Source organism: Symphalangus syndactylus, chromosome 11 (genome assembly GCF_028878055.3).
Source record: "Symphalangus syndactylus isolate Jambi chromosome 11, NHGRI_mSymSyn1-v2.1_pri, whole genome shotgun sequence".
Classification (NCBI taxonomy): Eukaryota; Metazoa; Chordata; class Mammalia; order Primates; family Hylobatidae; genus Symphalangus; species Symphalangus syndactylus.
In genome coordinates this window covers 20,765,545-20,782,997 of record NC_072433.2, presented here as the reverse complement: position 1 = coordinate 20,782,997, position 17,453 = coordinate 20,765,545, and the positions used below count along the sequence as shown (strand labels likewise).

Sequence of the window (17,453 nt, the reverse complement as noted above, 5' to 3'; positions counted from 1 at the left end):
GGGGGAAGGCGGGGATCCCTGTAGCCCCTTGCCCTAGCTCGCAGGCCCGGAGACCCACTACAGACTAGGTGGTCCTTAGCACATCCTGTACTGGGCTGGGTCTCAGGGGCCTCCCCTGCACGGTCTGGGCCACCTCTGCTCGCTTTCCGGCTTTCTCCTCCTTCTGGATCTCTCACTGTGCTGCCTGTTCCCCAAGTGGCTTCAGTGTTCCTGAGGCGTGGCCCCCACCCCCTGCCAGCCACCGAAATCCCACCCACCCTCGGCTCAAGCCCAGCCTCCAGGAAGCCTTCCCGACTGCCCTGCGGCACCGAGCCTCCGTCCTCTGGTTGCCCCGAGGGATCTCAGCGCCCCCGCCACGGTAAGGAGCTGTTCTGCCGTGGATGCCCGCGCGTCTGCTGGTCCCCACCCCGCCATCGGCCCGCAGCCCCGCGGCCCACGTGCTCCCAGGCTGGGGCCGCCCGCGGAGGTGCTGGCGCCGGCGAGGCCGGCTGGAGTTGGAAACTGCGCGTGAGCGCCGGAGGGCCCGTCTGCCCCTGCGTCGGCCGTGGGCCCGCGCTTCTGACCCTCGGCCTCGGCTCTGGCCTCGGTGTGGAAGGGGGCAGGGGAGCGGGGCCCTGCGTCCGGAAGTCTGCGCCCTGCGCGGTGGGCGGAGAAGCCACGAGGAGTCCTTGCCGCCCCCGGCCCTTGGTGCCCCCTGGCGGCCGGCGCGCACGCTGCACCCCTGCCCGCTTTCCAGGAGCGCGGGAGGAAAATCCAAGAGCCAGGCCACGGGGCGCCAGCCAAGCGAGGGCTCGACCCTGCCCGACCCAGAGGAGTAGCCCTGTCACAGCTGCCCACGGCCGGAGTCCTGGGGCAGCGGGTCCGAGCTGCTGGTGGGAAGCTTCCCGTGGATCCGCTGGGAGTGGGGGCATAGGGGTCTGTTGGGGGCGGAGATGACCTCAGAGACCCTAACCTAGCAAGCCCGGCCGCTCACGCCGCGCCCTGCAGGCCAGAATCCCAAGGAGGCTCTGAGCGGTTAGTGCAGCCATTGCAACGCGGTGGCGCACGCCTGTGATCCCAGCACTGTGGGAGGCCGAGGCGGGAGGATTGCTTGGGGCCAGGAGTTCAAGACCAGCCTGGGCAACAAAGTGAGACTCTTGTCTCTACCAACAACAACAAAGAGTAAACTTTTCTTACAAAACAAATCGAGTGAAATCCTGCTGCGAGGCCCACATTGTAGAGTTGCTGTCGAGGACTGTGGGGGAGGTGGAAAGTTGCCGGCGGGCTCCTGAGAGTGACTGAGCAGGGGGCTTTGGTAACAGGTCCATGGGGAGATAAGGGATGGACCCAGGACAGAAATCGGAATGCAGGATTTGGGAATGCAAGCTTCCCATGGCAGGGACGGGACACGAGGTGGGTGGGAAGAGCAATGCATGATGCGGGAGACGCCACCGTGCTTGTGGGAAGGGCAACGCCACCATGCTGGGAGGAAGGGGCCTTGGCAAGGAATGGGGAGTTGGGGCTCCCCGTGACAGGGAGGTAGGAGGTGGGAGGAAGCGTCAGGGACTAGGGGAGCAGCGAGGAGGGGCTTGGCCATGCATTATCCTTTCCAGGTGCCCGCCAGAGGGCGCGCCAGCTCTCAAATAAAGATCTGGAGGCTTACAGTCTCAGTTCTGCCCAGATGACCCCATCTCTGGCCTTTGTGTTGGCCCACTAGGTGCTGGGGTCCCACCCGCCATTTGACTACAGTTGCCCGTAGCCTCCGGGCTGGGGCACCTGCAGCTGAGTGGCTCTTCTAGGGGAGCAAAGGGAAGAAAACCACCAGCTAAACTACCTGGAATTTGCTGGCTAAAGGGGAAGAAGGAAAAATGCTGTTGGGATTTGCAGGACCCCTAAGTCATGACCCCGTGTCTGGTTTTGGGTCTTTCTTGTAAAATACACGTAACATGAAATTTAACACTTTAGCTATTTTTTTTTTTTTGAGGCGGAGTCTCGCTGCGTTGCCCAGGCTGGAGTGCAGTGGCCCGATTTTGGCTCACTGCAACCTCTGCCTCCCGGGTTCAAGTGATTCTCCTGCCTAAGCCTCCCGAGTAGCCGGGATTACAGGTGCCCACCACCATGCCTGGCTCATCTTAGCTATTTTAAAGTGTACAATTCAGTGGCATTAGGTATATCATAATGTTGTACAACCATCACCACCCTCTAGTTTCAGAACTTTTTTGTCATCCCACAAGGAATTCCAGACCCATTAAGCAGTGGCGTCCCATTCCCCTTTGCCAGTCGCTGGCAACCACTAACCTGCTTTCTTTAAGGATTGGCCTTTTCTGGATATTTCATGTAGATAGAATCATGCAGTATTGGGCTTTTGTGTCTGGCTTATTTCACGTAGCATATTTTCAGGTTCACCCATGTGGTAGCATGTATCACAACTTCATTCTTTTTACAGCTGAGTAATGCTCCGTTGTATATTTACACCACATTTTGATCCATTCTTCAGTTGGTGGACACTTGGGTTGTTTCTTTTTGGCTATTGTGAATAATGCTTCTGTGAACACTGGTGTCCAAGAAATGTTTAAGTCCCTGTTTTCCATTTTTGGGGGCATATACTTAAGAGTGGAGCTGCTGGGTCAGATGTTTAACTCTGAGGAGCTGCCAAACTGTTTTTCACGGTGGCTGCTCCGTGGTATTCCTATCAGCAGCGTAGGAGGGTTCCAATTTCCCCACATTCTCACCAACATTTGTTATTTTCTGTGGTTTTGGTGGCTGTCATAGCCATCCTAGGGCGTGTGAAGTGATCTGTTGTATGTGGCTTTGATTTCCATTTCCCGGATGACTGGTGATGTGGAGCGTCTTTTTCTTTTAGCTGGGTCCCAGCCTCCAGTCTTGTCCCCTCCCCCCAGTCTATCCCTAGAAGAACAGGCCGAGTCCTCCTTCTGAAACCCACCTCTGATTATGTCTCCCCCAGCTCAGAACTACCCCCAAATGCCTTCCAACTCTCTCTGGAAGGGAGGACACATTCCTGCCCTCCCTGCCTCCAAAACACACACCCTCTGTGCTCCAGCCCCTAGAAAATTCTCCCAATCGCTAAAATCCAATCCTTTGCCTCTGCCCTTCTGTCTGCCTGGAACAGTCTCCTATGCTTTCTGCTACCCTGCTTCCCCCGCTGAGTCCTTCCATCCTTCTGACCTTACCTACTCCCTATCACCTTTCACTTCCAGGTTATGTGACTTTCTCTGGGCTCACACACCCTGCCCCTCTACAGCCCTCCTCCTCCACCACGTCACTTTCCACTCTGACTTGTAATCTCCAGGTCAGTGGTCAGTTTCCCTCCAAAAAGGGAATTCCACACGGGTCATGGTCAGCTCTGTGGGCCCAGCCTCATCTCCTAGTACCCAGCACAGCGGCGGTCAGTAAGACTGTGCCAACTGACCATGGGGATGGAAAGGTGGTGGGGAAGGGGCACAGGTGTGTTTGATTACTATCATCAGCCCTGTTTGCTTTCTCTGTGTGGAATCAACTTTGCCCTGGTTCTGACAGTTTTGGTCAAGGGGGTCCCACCTGTTGCCCACATACACCTGAATTTCAACTATGGCATATCCTGAGCTCAAGCTGGGTCCCTCTATCCACGGCTGAGGGACAAGAGGATGCGCTGTCTGTCCATCCGGTTATTTCTAAAGTACCAATTGCCTTTAACTTGCCTCTGGGTTTAAGAACCATGGCTCTCTTTGACTCTTGCAACTCCTCGGGCTGTCCCCGTTTTCACTTTTTTTTTTTTTTTTTTTTTTTTTGAGATGGAGTCTCGCCCTGTCACCCAGGGTGGAGTGCAGTGGTGCGATCTCAGCTCACGACAACCTCCGTCTCCTGGGTTCAAGTGATTCTCCCTGCCTCAGCCTCCTGAGTAGCTGGGATTACAGGTGCCCCCCAATATCCCTTACCTTTAGCGAGCACATCTGCACATTCCAAGTTTAATTACAGCTCCTTTTGGTTTCTTTTCTTTTCTTTTTTCTCTTTTCTTTCTTTTTCTTTCTCTTTCTTTCTTTCTTTCTTCTCTCTGTCTTTCTCTGTCTCTCTCCCTCTCTTTCTCTCTTTCTTTTTTTTGATGAAGTCTTGTTCTGTCACACAGGCTGGAGTGGGGTGGCACAATCTTGCTTCAGGGCTCCGCCTCCTGGGCTCAGGTGATTCTCCTGCCTCAGCCTCCTGAGTAGCTGGGATTACAGGCATGCCACCACGCCTAGCGAATTTTGTATTTTTACTAGAGACAGGTTTCACCATGTCGGCCAGGCTGGTCTCGAACTCGTGACCTCAGGTGATCCACCCGCTTCAGCCTCCCAAAGTGCTGGGATTACAGGCGTGAGCCTCTGTGTCCGGCCACTCCTTATGGTTTCTTATAAGTAGAGACACTAACAGAAGATGGTGTGTTCCTCCTCTTGCTTTCTGAGGATGCTCCACTCTACAACAGAGTAGTTTCTAATAAACTTGTTTCTTTCACGCTGCACTCTGTGACCTGCCTTTAATTCCTTCCTGTGTGAGATCCAATAACTCTTGGGGTCTGGATCAGGACCCTCTTTTTCCAGCAACATTATGTTGAAGGCAATAGGCAGCCACAGATGTTCTGGGGACAAGGGGTGTGTAAGTGAGGTGGAGGGGAGAAGGGAGAGACAGAGAGCTTTGGAGGTTGGAGGTCAGGGGTGGTAAAAGATTCCTCTGTAAGTAGCAGCCATCTCAGGACTTCTTCAAAAGAAGGGAGCCAATGAATGAGAAAGAAGCCAGAGGAGAGGAGAGAGTAGATTCAGTGGGGGAAAGGGGGTGATCACGGAATGGAGGCAAAAGCAAGGAGTGGAGGAGGAAAGGGTTCCAGCTTCATCACCCCTTCCTCTCCTTCCAGAAAGGGACTATCAGACCGAAGGGTTCCCCCAGTGCCTCTCAGATGCTGGTCCCCAGCCTGGTGGCAGCAGCAACAGCATCACCAACAGCATCGGGAACTTGTTAGAAACACAGTCTCGGGCCCCACTCCATGCCTCCTGAATCAAAATTTCTCTTCTCTTCTCTTCTCTTCTCTTCTCTTCTCTTCTCTTCTCTTCTCTTCTCTTCTCTTCTCTCTTCTCCCTTCCCTTCTCCTTTCCCTTCTCCCTTCCTTTTCCTTTCCTTCCTTCCTCTTTGTTTCTTCCTTTCTTTCTTTTCTTCTCTCTCTCCTCCCTCCCTCCCTTTCTTTTCCTTTTTTTTTTTTTTTTTTTTTTTTTGAGACAGAGTCTCACTCTGTCACTCAGGCTGGAATGCAATGGCGCAATCTCAGCTCACTGCAGCCTCCACCTCCCAGATTCAAGTTATTCTCCTGCCTCAGCCTCCCAAGTAGCTGGCATTACAGGCACGCACCACCATGCCCAGCTAATTTTTGTATTTCTAGTAGAGACAGCGTTTCACCATGTTGGCCAGGCTGGTCTCAAACTTCTGACCTCAGGTGATCCACCTGCCTTGGCTTCCCAAAGTGCTGGGATTACAGGCGTGCACCACCATACCCAGTTAATTTTTGTATGTTTAGTATAGACAGGGTTTCACCATGTTGGACAGGCTGGTCCTGACCTCAAGTGATCTGCCCGCCTCGGCCTCCCCAAGTGCTGGGATTACAGGTGTGAGCCACCATGCCCAGCCCTGAATCAGAATTTCTGGGAGTGGGTCCACCACGCTTTTAACAAGGCCTCCAGGGGATTTGATGTGTGCTCCAATGTAAGAACCACTGGCTGAGAGAGCCACGAAAAAGAGAGGGTTCCTCAGTCTTTGCTTTCAGGGACACTGGTAAAAGATTAGAGGCCCAGAGCCAGGCAAGTTTGGGCCAGAGCAGGGGAGGAAGAGGAAAGCGGCCCCATGTCCCTCCCACAATCACCCACTGTTGGCTTCAGGCCAAGATCAGCCTTCTCAAGCAAAGGAGATTCACCTGGAGCTGAGACTCTGACTCTTGGCTCTGGCGAACAGCTCAACTCAACTCCCCATCTTTGCACAGACGCTGGCTCTTGTAGGGTGGTTTGAATCCAGTCCAAAGACGTATCCCCCTAAAAATGTCTCCCTCTATCTTGCCTCCTGCCATGAAAATACTTGGTGGATCCCTGTCTTACTAACTCCCATTCAAGGACTCATAGGTTAACCTGAGATACCGCCAGCAGCAGCTTGGCTCAGCCGGGTTGGTTGTGTGGCCACGCTTGGTGATTGATTGACAGCAATTCAGGGCCAGGATACCTGACCGAGGTTCTGACCCAGGGCTTGATGATCCATTAGGCTCACGTTTAAAAGCAGCAGCACCGCAGGATAGGGGCAGCACCTGTGTGTGGAAGGGAGGGTCTGGGGCTGGGAGAGGATGTGGGGATTCTTGTGCCTGGCTGGGTCTTAGCTTGGCTGACTTCCCATGTCTAGGGTTTGACCTTCTTCCTTCAGAGGTGAGTTTCCTGCCATGGGGGTTTGGGTGAGCCCCCAGCACCAGCACTTTGGGGGCTTTGGAAAGAGAGTTGTCTGGTAAGGGGGTGGGGATCTCTGTGTTCCTAGCTCTGGGAGAGAGAAGAGAAGGGAATCAGTGACACTCACTCTTCCTCCTGCTCTTTCTGGAAAGCCTTCTTTTATTCTTAGGGTGAAATCCTGGCAAATTTGGAGTCTGAAGTCCTGGTTAAATAGCTTCACTGCTTTTAAGCTTTACGTAGCCCCCAAAAGGGGGTCTGAGCAGTGGTGGTCTCTGCTGGGAGTTTCCATGCTCCATGCTCAGCCCCGGTGTCTCCAATTAGAGGACCCTGACGCAAGTCAGGGAGAGTGTGTTAAATTATTTAAACAACTAAGAATCAGGAGGATCATTTGGGGTGAGATGAGAAAGGCTCCAGATCCAACCATTTTGGACATAGGTTTGAATATCCAGAAATATGCAGAAAAGGTACTGAGTTATGCAGTGACAAATCTCCCTCCCATTCTTCTTTCCTATTTGCCAATTTGCATGTCTGAAAGGCAACTGTTTCTAATTTCTTATATAAAAAGATATACAAAGATAAATTTAATTTCCATTTTTCTTTTACATAAAAGTTGCATATTTGGCACATTTTTCTGAACATCGCAGTTTTCACCTACTTATTAATACACCTTGGAATATTCCATATCAATGTATGTGTCCTTGTTATTTTATTTTATTTATTTATTTTGAGACAGAGTCTCACTCTGCCACCCAGGCTGGAGTGCATTGGCACGATCTGGGCTCACTGCAACCTCCGCCTCCCGGGTTCAAGCGATTCTCCTGCCTCAGCCTCCTGAGTAGCTGGGATTACAGGTGCGTAGCACCACACCTGGCTAATTTTTGTAGTTTTAGTAGAGATGGGGTTTCACCTTGTTGGTCAGGCTGATCTCAAACTCCTGACCTCATGATCTGCCTGCCTCGGCCTCCCAAAGTGCTGGGATTACAGGCGTGAGCTACCATGCCTAGCCATGTCCTTGTTATTTTTAATAGCTGCATACTATTCTACCATATGGCTATACTCTAACCTATTGCACCAGTCCCCTCCCATGGCCATTTGGGCGTTGGCCAGTCATCTGCCAAATCCCAGGCTGGAATGCCGTGGTGCAATCTTGGCTCTGCAAAGGTTATAACAAACAAACAATGTCCCAACATTGTCACAAACAATGCTGCTGTTCTCCAGCTTGTACATCTATTATTTTGCATATATCCAACTGCACCTCTAGGGTACATTTTTAGAAGTGGAAGTACTAGGTTAAAGGTCACTGCACTGGTAATAATGGTGGATATTGCCTTCCTTCTAATAGGGAGGTAGGAAAGGAGGTGGTTTAGAGCTATGCAGGACAGGGTTGGAACCTCCTCTCTGTGTTTTCTAGCAGTTTGATCATGGACCCAATGCTCTGCAAGCTCCAGTTTTAAAAAATCTATAAAATGGGGCCCATATAGTTGTGAGCATAAAATGAGATCAGCTATGTAAAGCATTTAGTTCAGGGCCAAACACACAGAGAAGTAAAACTCTCCCCTGCATCTTCCCAGGGGCAGGCAGCCTGGGCCCCCCTCTGGTGCTTGCCATAGAGTTCATGGGTGTTTGAAAGCCAGCTATTGAGCCTGGCTGTCAAGCTGGTGGTTCTCACTGGAAGATCCTTTCCCCACCCATTGTCTTGTCCCATCCATAAGGCTCCTGATATGCTCTGTTCATAGAACCCTGGGTCTCTCCAGGGCCTCCCTAGGGCTGGCTGTTGGGCAGGAGCCTTCCTGAAGGAGAGTATTTGGTCTACTTAAATCCTCAAAGCTCTGGTCCCTGACACATGCCTCAAATAAGTGTACTATCTTCTGTTGATTGTTTACCACTAGCCTTGTACAGTGTCGAGTATTCTACTTGAGTGATTATATGCAGTTCTCAGAATTATCCCACAGGGTAGGAAATAGTAATCACCTCCAAGCCAACTTCATCATTAGATAGCCTTGCCCCGTCCAAGTAGGACACCTTATATTCTTATGATCTCTTGGGGTTTCCTCCAACCCCTCCAGGAGGTAAGAGACACATGGTGTGTGTGGCGTTTCCTGTTGCCTTATATTTTATTTAGCTTAGGTATGAGCCCTCATTTGAAATGTGTACAGCCAGATGAAAAGGTGAGTTTGATTTTTTTGAGACAGAGTCTTGCTTTGTTGCCCAGGCTGGAGTGCAGTGGCGCAATCTCACCTCAGTGCAACCTCTGCCTCCCAGATTCAAGTAATTCTCCTGCCTCAGCCTCCCAAGTAGCTGGGATTACAGGCACGTGCCATCATGCCCGGCTAATTTTTGTATTTTTAGTAGAGATTGGGTTTCACAAGGTTGGCCAGGCTGGTCTCAAACTCCTGGCCTCGTGATCTGCCTGCCTTGGCCTCCCAAAGAGCTGGCATTACAGGTGTGAACCACTGTGCCTAGTGGGTGAGTTTGATTTTTAAATGACCAGAAATGCAGTCCATTTGCATAAAATGAAAAATACAATGCCTGGCACTAACATCTCAAAGTGCTTGTGTGACGCTTTCACTCTTAACATCATTGCCGCCAACACCTAATATAAAAAGTTAGTTGGCAACCACTCTTTTGAATCTTTTCACCAAAGGAGACGTCTTCTGCCCCTTCTAAAGAGACCCTACAGAGCACATGTATGTAGCTGCCTCTCTTTTTTTTTCACCTTACAGGGGATCAGGACACATTGGGAACCCGGGATCTGTTTGGCGGGTCTATTTATCAAGCCCTAGAACCAGGCACCTCACTGATCTAAGAACATGAGTGGAGAGAAGGAAGAGGCGTTGTTCAGAATGTTCGGGGCTTATGGTGAGCCAGAGGAGAGGAGGGATGTGCCAGAAAGCTCTGGTGTTTCCTCTCAGCTTGAGCCACAAGTGCAGCAGCGACTGGCCAGTCTGTATGGAGTGTCCTGGCAGCCCCCAGGCCCCCCGATACAGCATAGCCCTGCTGATCAAGAGACAAGCATGGTGACCCAGCAGCAGTGGCATCTCCAGGGCCTGGGTAGATCTGAGCTCCAGGCCACTGGGCTCCCTGATGCACAACCAGGAGAAGCAGCAGAGTCCAGCCCAAGGCAGGTCTTGCTTGAACCTGACTCAGTGGTGGTGGCAAGCTGGACTGGGGAGAGGGCATCCCAGCAGGAAGCTCTGTGGTTCACCCTCTTGTCTCCTCCCTCCCTCTCTCCATGTGTTGTAGCTTCCTACTGGGTTCTGAGGTTGGTGAGTACCAGTCATGGTGGTGCGTGTGGTCGCCCAAGCTGGGCCCCAGATGGGGGACTAGGAACGGGGGCCTGGTGTCAACAGAGCAGGCTTCTCCCTGAAGCATGGGACTCTGTGAGCAGGTGGGCATTGCTCTTTCCCTGCAGGCCAGCCTTACTCTTCTTCCCCTCCCAGTGAAGAAGTCCTCTCATTGCTCAGAGCAATTGTAAGTGTCTAACTTCATACTCGGGATCCTTCCTTTCCCACCTACCCCCAATCAAGAAACCATGTGTCCGCACTTTCACTCTCTGTCCCATAGGTAGGGGGGTGTCCTGGGCTCCTGCTGCTTTTGAGCTATGTTCCCTGTTCCCCCATCCTGAGAAGTAGGGTCTTCAGCTCACAGTGTCATTTCTTTAAGAGCTGTGACCCTGGGAACCAGGGGCCAGGTTCTATGGTTGGGTGAGTGGATGGGTGGGTGGTTAAGAATCTAGCTGGAAGACAGGGGTGGACTGTCCTATTAATGATAGCAGGTCAGGGCCACTGCTAGCCACCATCTCCCTGCCCAGCCCCCCATTCCAGATGAAGTTGTGGTCAGGCAGAAGAGGGCCCCACAGGGCTCCTGGAAGGTTGGCGCACTCCTCCATGGAAAGAGAGTCTACGCTGTGGCCATCAGTGGCTCAACCCACCACGTGTACACATGTGGCTCTGGCTACATCAGGGTGTGGGATGAGAGTGTGCTGCATGCGGGGGACAAGGCCCCTCGGGCCCAGCTGGACTTGCAGGTGAGGGGGATCCAAAGCAGTACTCAGGGAACTCTGACAGGGCCTCTGACGTGAGACCCAGGGTCGGTGCCCCGAGGGGATACCAGTGTGTAAACCCTTCCTACAGCATCCCCAGGACTGTGTTGTTACCTGCAAGCTGTTCCCTGATGAGCGGAGCCTGATCACAGGCGGTGCGTCCCAGGCTGTGACTCTCTGGGACTTGGCACCCACCCCCCAGGTCAGGGCACGGCTGACCTCGACAGGCCCCACGTGCTATTCTCTGGCTGTCTCCTCTGATGCCCATATCTGTTTGGCTTGTTTCCGTGGATTTGTCGAGATTTGGGATTTGCAGAACCAAATCTTGATCAGGTATGACCTCCCTCCAGAGCCACTGAGGTGTACCTGGGGGAGGGCTTGCCAGTGAGGTTCACTCTCCCCTCTTTGCATTAGGGCTGGGCGAGTCAGTGTAGAGGATATATCTGGGGCACTCCTAGAGGCTTCCTGACCCTGAAACTTCCCGGGGGCCCAAACCATTCAGTGACCCTCTGAGTTGTTTTCCCACCCACCAGGAAGCATGAAGTTCCTGTATACGGGTCCCGATGTGTGGACATCACCGGCAATATATTCTGGACAGGAGGTGAAGACACCACCCTGTATTCCTGGGACCTGAGGAGCTACCAGAGGCTGCACCAACACAACTTACAGAATGAGGTGCCTGGCTGGCCACCACTGGCAGAATGCCACCTGCAGTGGAACCATGCATGGAGGCAGGGGTGGGAGTGTGAGCCTGAGAGGTGGGCACAGAGGATGGCGTTGGCAACTTTGAGTGCTGACCTCAAACCACTTCCATGAACAGATCCTCAGCATTACCCATGACCCCAGTGAAGAATGGGTATTGGCGGGCCTGAGAACAAGTGACATTGCATTCCTTCACACTCGTCGGAATGAGCAGTTCAAGGCTGTCATGAAAAAATACACCCGCCACCACAGCCTCAAGTTTGCCTCCTGTGGTGAGTGAGAAAAGCCAGGTGACACCTCTGGGTGTCCGATTTTGAACTTGCTGTCATCTCTTGTTTCTCTATTCACCCCCCTTTCCTTTTCTGGCTCCCTCCGTAATGGGAGATCCTGCACAGAATGATAGCCCGAAGACACAGGCAGACTGAAGAGGCATGAACCCTACCTGATTGTCCTGTTGTTCCGCAATAACCATGATCTTGTGTGTGGTAGGAGGGTGGGGGCAGATAAGGGAATGGCTTGGGTTGTGTGTCTGATTTTCATAGATAGGGAAACTGAGGCAGAGAAAGACTTGCCCTTAGTCTGGTTGGGGACAGTGCTGGAACTAGAATGTAGGATTGGTCTCTGGCCTCTCATCTGTTCGTTCCTTCACCAGGGAGCTATTTTGTGACCGCGATAGATACGCGCCTCAGTGGCTTGGAGGCACCTTCTCTACAAAAGTTGTTTCAGGTACCGGACACAGAGGGATGCCCAAACCCAGGCACTGGGAGCTTATAGCTCCAGGTCCCAGTTGGTTGGATTCCAATGGGTGTTGGAAAACACCTCTGAGATGGCACCCAGGGCCATTTTACAGAGTAGGGGAAATGAAGACTTCACATCCTATGAACTCCCAAGTCACCTTGATCCCTAAGACCTGTCCCTGTCCTCCGCCTGAGCCTTAGGTCTACACTGAGCCTTGAAACAGCCCTAAATGAAGCCTTCATGTCTGGCCCAATCCTTGCCCCATATGTGATCCCTGTTTTGGCCCTTCCATCCATCTAGATAGAGGAGTCTTCAGGTATCCTGTGCTGTGACGTGTCCTCTGACAACCAGTATCTGGTCATGGGCTCCAAGAGCAGTGCCACTATCTACCAGCTCTTGTATTAAAGGTGGTATGCCATGGTCCTGACAGTGAAGACCCAGTCTTTGGGCTGGTGTGGCTGCGAGGATAGCTTCAGAGTGCTGGACACCTCTAACACCTGCCATCCCCTCTGCCTTAGCTTGGGTGGCAGGTCATCCCTCCCCTCCAGTAGCCCACTCTCAGCCTGCACTCCCAGATTTTAATCAGATGGCTTGGAGCTTTTTCCTTTGTTATCTTTCTACTACTGATTTCTGGGTTTTGGTAGGAAATTTGAGATCCCTTTGTAATGAATAAAATAGCAAAGCAGAAAGCAAAATGGCCTGGATATGTGTCCCTTTCTTTCAAGTCACAAATTCATTGCGATAGATTGCTTATGCCTTCAGCAAATTTCAGGGTGGGGAAGGAATTTTAGACCAGATTTAGTTTTGTTTGTAAACTTTTTTTTTTTAAGCAGGGAATTTTTGGAATCTTAAAGCTCAAGAAATGTAAGTCCACGTACCAACTTTCAGATAGTATCAGGGAGTTGATAGATAGACCAACAATGTTCAACTCTTGACTCAGGTAGAACTCCTAGAGCTGGTCTAGCCAGGTTCTGAGGACAGGTTCCCTTTTTGTGCCTAACTTCAGTGATGGAGAAGCTCCCTGCTTCATGCTACTTCACTTTATTTGACTCTTTAAAAGTCCTGATGCTAATTCTGGTGTTTGGTGCTAATCAAAGCTACCTAGCTCACTGTTTCGGGACAGTTTTCTCATGTTTGAAAATGTGACAATGTAGTATTACATCTGGGCTTCACCAGGCTGGAAAGGGCCCAGCTCCTGGAAAAAAAGCCATATAGGCCTGCTTTCTAGTCTTCTTCCATCAGTGTCCTCTTTTTGGCTTGGTGTTTGTACAGCTGAGACTGCCAGCTGCCCACTGAAGTTCATGGCTTAGAGTTTTCCCTGGGAGGAAGCTGCAATGCCAAGGGCCAAGTTTGCCATCCTTTGCAACATGTAGATGTTGTCAGGAATTTAGTTCTTGCCAGTGGATCATGAGTGAATTTGTGTCAGCTCTGGACTAGGCCTAAAGAAGTAGGACTGTTCCCTCCAGGGTCTCCTTCCACTTCTACCAGCTCAAGGCAAATGATGTGGAGGCCTGAGGGCATTGCAGAACCACAGGGTAGAAGCATCCTGTGTGGATGAGTCAGACATCAAGATAAGCTGTTCACTTTGGACTATTGCATGGAAGAAAACAAACCCAAAGGAGTTATCACTTATCTGTTAGAATGGCTAGAGTAAAAAAGGCAATAACAAGTATTGAAAAGGATGTGGAGAGATTGGAATCCTCATATATTGCTGGTGGGATTGCAAAATGTTGCAGTCACTTTGAAAATGTTTGGAAATTCTTCAAAATGCTTAACAGAGTTACCATATGATTCAGTAATTCCACTCAAGTATGTGTCCAAGAGAATTAAAAATAAAGACATACAAGTTGGAAGGGTAATAATTGGGAGTGGGAGTACAAGAATTTTAAAATGCTTTCTGGAAATAAGAGTCCTAATTAATAGCAATATTGATAAATCAAGGAGGAGCATTGTAATCTCTAGGTTAATTGCTAAAAGATTAAGTGTACAGCTTCCAAGCGAAGAGGGAAAATACTGGAATAATATATAATAATCCAAAAAAAGAGGGAAAAGGAAAAAAGGAACAAAGAAAAAGCAGAAAAGGAAAAGCTTACTGAAATGATAGATTTAAATCCAAATATAGCAGTAATTATATTAAATGTAAGTGGATTAAATATTCCTATTAATCTGTAGAGATCATATAACAATTCAAAAAATCACAACTTTGAAAGATACATTAAAACATAAGGGTACAGAAAGTACAGCATAATAGAAGATGCTTTCTGCACAAATCAAAGAAACTTGATGTTATATTAATATCAGACAACATACTAGAAAACAAAAAATATTTGAGATAAAGGTGAACATTTCATAAGTGTTCAATTCAGGTTCAATTCATCAGGACGCACAAGAATTCTGTTTTTATTTAGTTGTTATTGTAGCCTCAAAATACAAAAAGAGAAATCAACAAATTAGACAAATTTATATCTCACAGTAACCAGCAGTTCAAATAGCCAAAAAATTTATAAGGGTACAGAAGCTTTGAATAACATGATTAGAAAACTTAGAACAAGGCGCTGGGCGCAGTGGCTCATGCCTGTAATCCCAGCACTTTGGGAGGCAAAGGCGGGCGGATCACGAGGTCAGGAGATCGAGACCATCCTGGCTAACATGGTGAAATCCCGTCTCTACTAAAAATACAAAAAATTAGCCGGGTGTGGTGGCAGGAGCCTGTAGTCCCAGCTACTCGGGAGGCTGAGGCAGGAGAATGGCATGAACCCGGGAGGCGGAGCTTGCAGTGAGCCGAGATCGCAGCACTGCACTCCAGCCTGGGCGACAGAGAAAGACTCCGTCCCCCGGCTCCCCCCCAAAAAAAGAAAACTTAGAACAAGGCACACAACCACTATAGAACACACCCCCACCCCGCCCACATACAAAGGATTTAACTTTTACAGAAAATATTATTTGACCACCATGCAATTAAGATATAAATAATAAAAATAAAACTAGAATTTTCCTATTTTGGAAATTAAATATACTTCTAAATAAATAATAGAGAATAAACTACAAAATGATTAGAAAGTATTGTAATGAAAAGTAGGGAAGGATTCAGCTAGAGCTAGAATCAGAGCTTGTCATTCAAGCCATGTCCCATCCCCCTCTCCTAGATCTCCAGGCTGGGCGCTGACTGCCTGGGTCTTCCTGGCTCTTGGAAGCTGGGTCTGGGATGGAGCGAGGGTGGAGACAAGGCCTTTCTCCCAGCAGAGGAAGGTCAGGGAAAAAAGATTGGAAGTGGTCTAGGAGACTGTGATTTTCATAGATGTTGCGAGAGGAATTGACTCAATTTAGCTCTCATCAGCAACGCTTAGTGTCCGTTTGCCTACATTCACGCCAACAGTGTGTGTTTTCTCATTTGTGGAGTTTTTTGTTTTGTTTTGTTTTAAAACCCAGGCTGGAGTGCAGTGGTGTGATGACTGCTCATTGCAGCTTCGACCTAAGCGATCCTCCCACCTCAGAGGTGCTGGGACTAGAGACACTTGCCATCACGCCTGGCTATTTTTATTTTTTGTAGAAACAGGGTCCCATTATGTTGCCCAGGCTGGTCTCTAAATTCCCGGGCTTAAGCTATTCTCCCATCTTGGCTTTGCAAAGTGTTAGGATTAGAGACGTGAGCCAATGCACCTGGCCTCATTTGTGGATTTTAATTCCTGGGAGAGGGGACAATAGCAGTTCCTGTGGCTGTGATCTGAGTTTCTTTCGTTATGAGTGAGGTTGAATCACTTGCGAGTTGACCTAACCATGTTATTTACGCAGCCTTGTGACGGGGTCCCCTGCTCCTGTACACCTGGCTCTCAGGCCATGGCACATCCTTACTCTCTGGTCCTTGAGGGGCACATCTACTGTTTGCCAATGCTTCAGAGCACTTTGCTAGGTGACATCCGCACATTGGCTGCAATGGTAGCACGACAAAACAGGTGCCCTCTCTGAGGCTCGAACTCAGGACCTTCAGATTATGAGACTGACGCGCTGCCCACTGCGCTAAGAGGGCTTCTGCTTAAGTACAGTTTCTACCTCCCATAAGAAAATGCCTGCAGCCCCTTGCGCTCGCGGCGTCGCCTCTGCAAGTTCGGGCTTTGCAGGCAGCAGCCCTTGCTCTCACCCCCGGCTTGTGCGCACACCTGGGGACACGTGGGAAGGTCGCTCTTGCGGCCACGGAGCGGCCTGGGCTCAGGGAACTAGCCCCGCGCCGGGAAGAAAGCTGCCTGCCGGGAGTGCAGCCTCGTGGGGACCCGGGACCCGAGCCGCCGCGGCTCACTAAGAGGCGGTGGGGCCCTGCGGTGCGTGTGGGACGCCCGGCGGGCAGACTCTGAGCACGGCCAGGTGGGGACAAGCTCCGAGGCGTGACGGGGCTGGGGCGCGGGGGAAGCGGAGGACGAGCGCCTGGGTCCGGTGCAAGCGGCGGAGACTGGCGGGAACCGGCAAGCACGCGAGAGGAGGCTGCGAGGGGTGACCCCACCTGGGGTCCTCAGTCTCCAGGGCGACGGCTGCTTGATTGGGCGGGAGATGGGCTCGCGTGGCTGCCAAATGCAGGGTTCCAGGGTGGACTGAGGCTGGAGCGTGCGACGTCAGCCGCAGGTGGGCGTCAGGTGCGACCCGGGAGCGAGGGGCGAGTAGGGTCCTGGGGAGCAGGAGGGCGTGGCAGGAGGGCAGGAGGGCGGAGAAGGGGTGTGGGGTGTGAAATCTCCAGGCCCAGGTCTAGGTCCTGGAGTCACGGTGGGGGTTAGGTGGAAGCAGGGAGGAAAGGTTCCAGAAGATTCTTGGACGTGAATTCAGTCGGAAAATGGAGGGAGGAAATTATGGTTGCCTTGGACTTGCCAATTCTTTTTTTTTTTTTTTTGCATCCCGCGTTTTTCTTTTTCTCTCTTCTTTTTCAAATAATCTTGCTTCCTGGTTACACATAGGGGCCTCTGATTTTGAAGGGCAGCAGAGTCGCACTGCTCGCTCCGAGCAGGGCACTCCAATTTATTGTCACATGAAAAGATGACAGGAATAAAGGGTGCGGGGAGGGATGGGCGAGTGGATGGATGGGTGGAGGGAACTCTCCCCATCTCAAGATTCCCTCCTCACTGTTTCAGGGATGTTACTGCCCTAGGGAATCTTCACCCCATCCCATTGCCCAGAAACCATTTTGGGTAAGACGACGACCTTGAACTTGCCAGCTTACTCATTCTCTAAGCCCTTGTGGTATTTTTGCTGGTTTTCACCAGATAACCAATCATATATTTCAATACCTGATAGAACTAGTCTCTTCTACCCCCAACCCCCCACGCACCCACCTGCTCTTCTGTTCGGGGTTTTGGTGCTCCTTTGGGAACTGGTTTCCGGTGATTTCTTGCAGAGTGGTCACTCTGATTCTTCCTTCTCTGATCTCCTAGGGCACTTGGAGCACATCCCAGGGTTTGAGGGGGTTCTCAGTTGTTCTCTGTGTGTTAGTCCTGTCTTCTCCATTAGGCTGGGACCTCTGCGATCCAGAGACAGGATCTGAGCCACCCCTGGGTGGGCCACAT

At 50.9% G+C, this 17,453-nt stretch overlaps 1 protein-coding gene and 1 non-coding gene across 2 annotated transcripts; one reads left to right on the top strand and one right to left on the bottom strand.

Moving 5' to 3' along the window:
- Positions 1-272: 272 nt before the first annotated feature.
- On the top strand, positions 273-12,601 carry TLE7 (TLE family member 7). Its single transcript, XM_055298085.1, has 10 exons — positions 273-358; positions 9,149-9,546; positions 9,669-9,691; positions 9,838-9,896; positions 10,237-10,452; positions 10,559-10,800; positions 11,001-11,142; positions 11,288-11,441; positions 11,822-11,895; positions 12,208-12,601. The coding sequence occupies exons 2-10, from the start codon at positions 9,236-9,238 to the stop codon at positions 12,310-12,312; spliced, it is 1,326 nt and encodes a 441-aa protein (XP_055154060.1). The 5' UTR covers positions 273-358; positions 9,149-9,235; the 3' UTR covers positions 12,313-12,601.
- A 3,260-nt stretch (positions 12,602-15,861) lies between these two features.
- On the bottom strand, positions 15,862-15,934 carry TRNAM-CAU (transfer RNA methionine (anticodon CAU)). The gene has a single exon. It is a non-coding gene; the product is annotated as a tRNA-Met (tRNA).
- Positions 15,935-17,453: the final 1,519 nt, after the last annotated feature.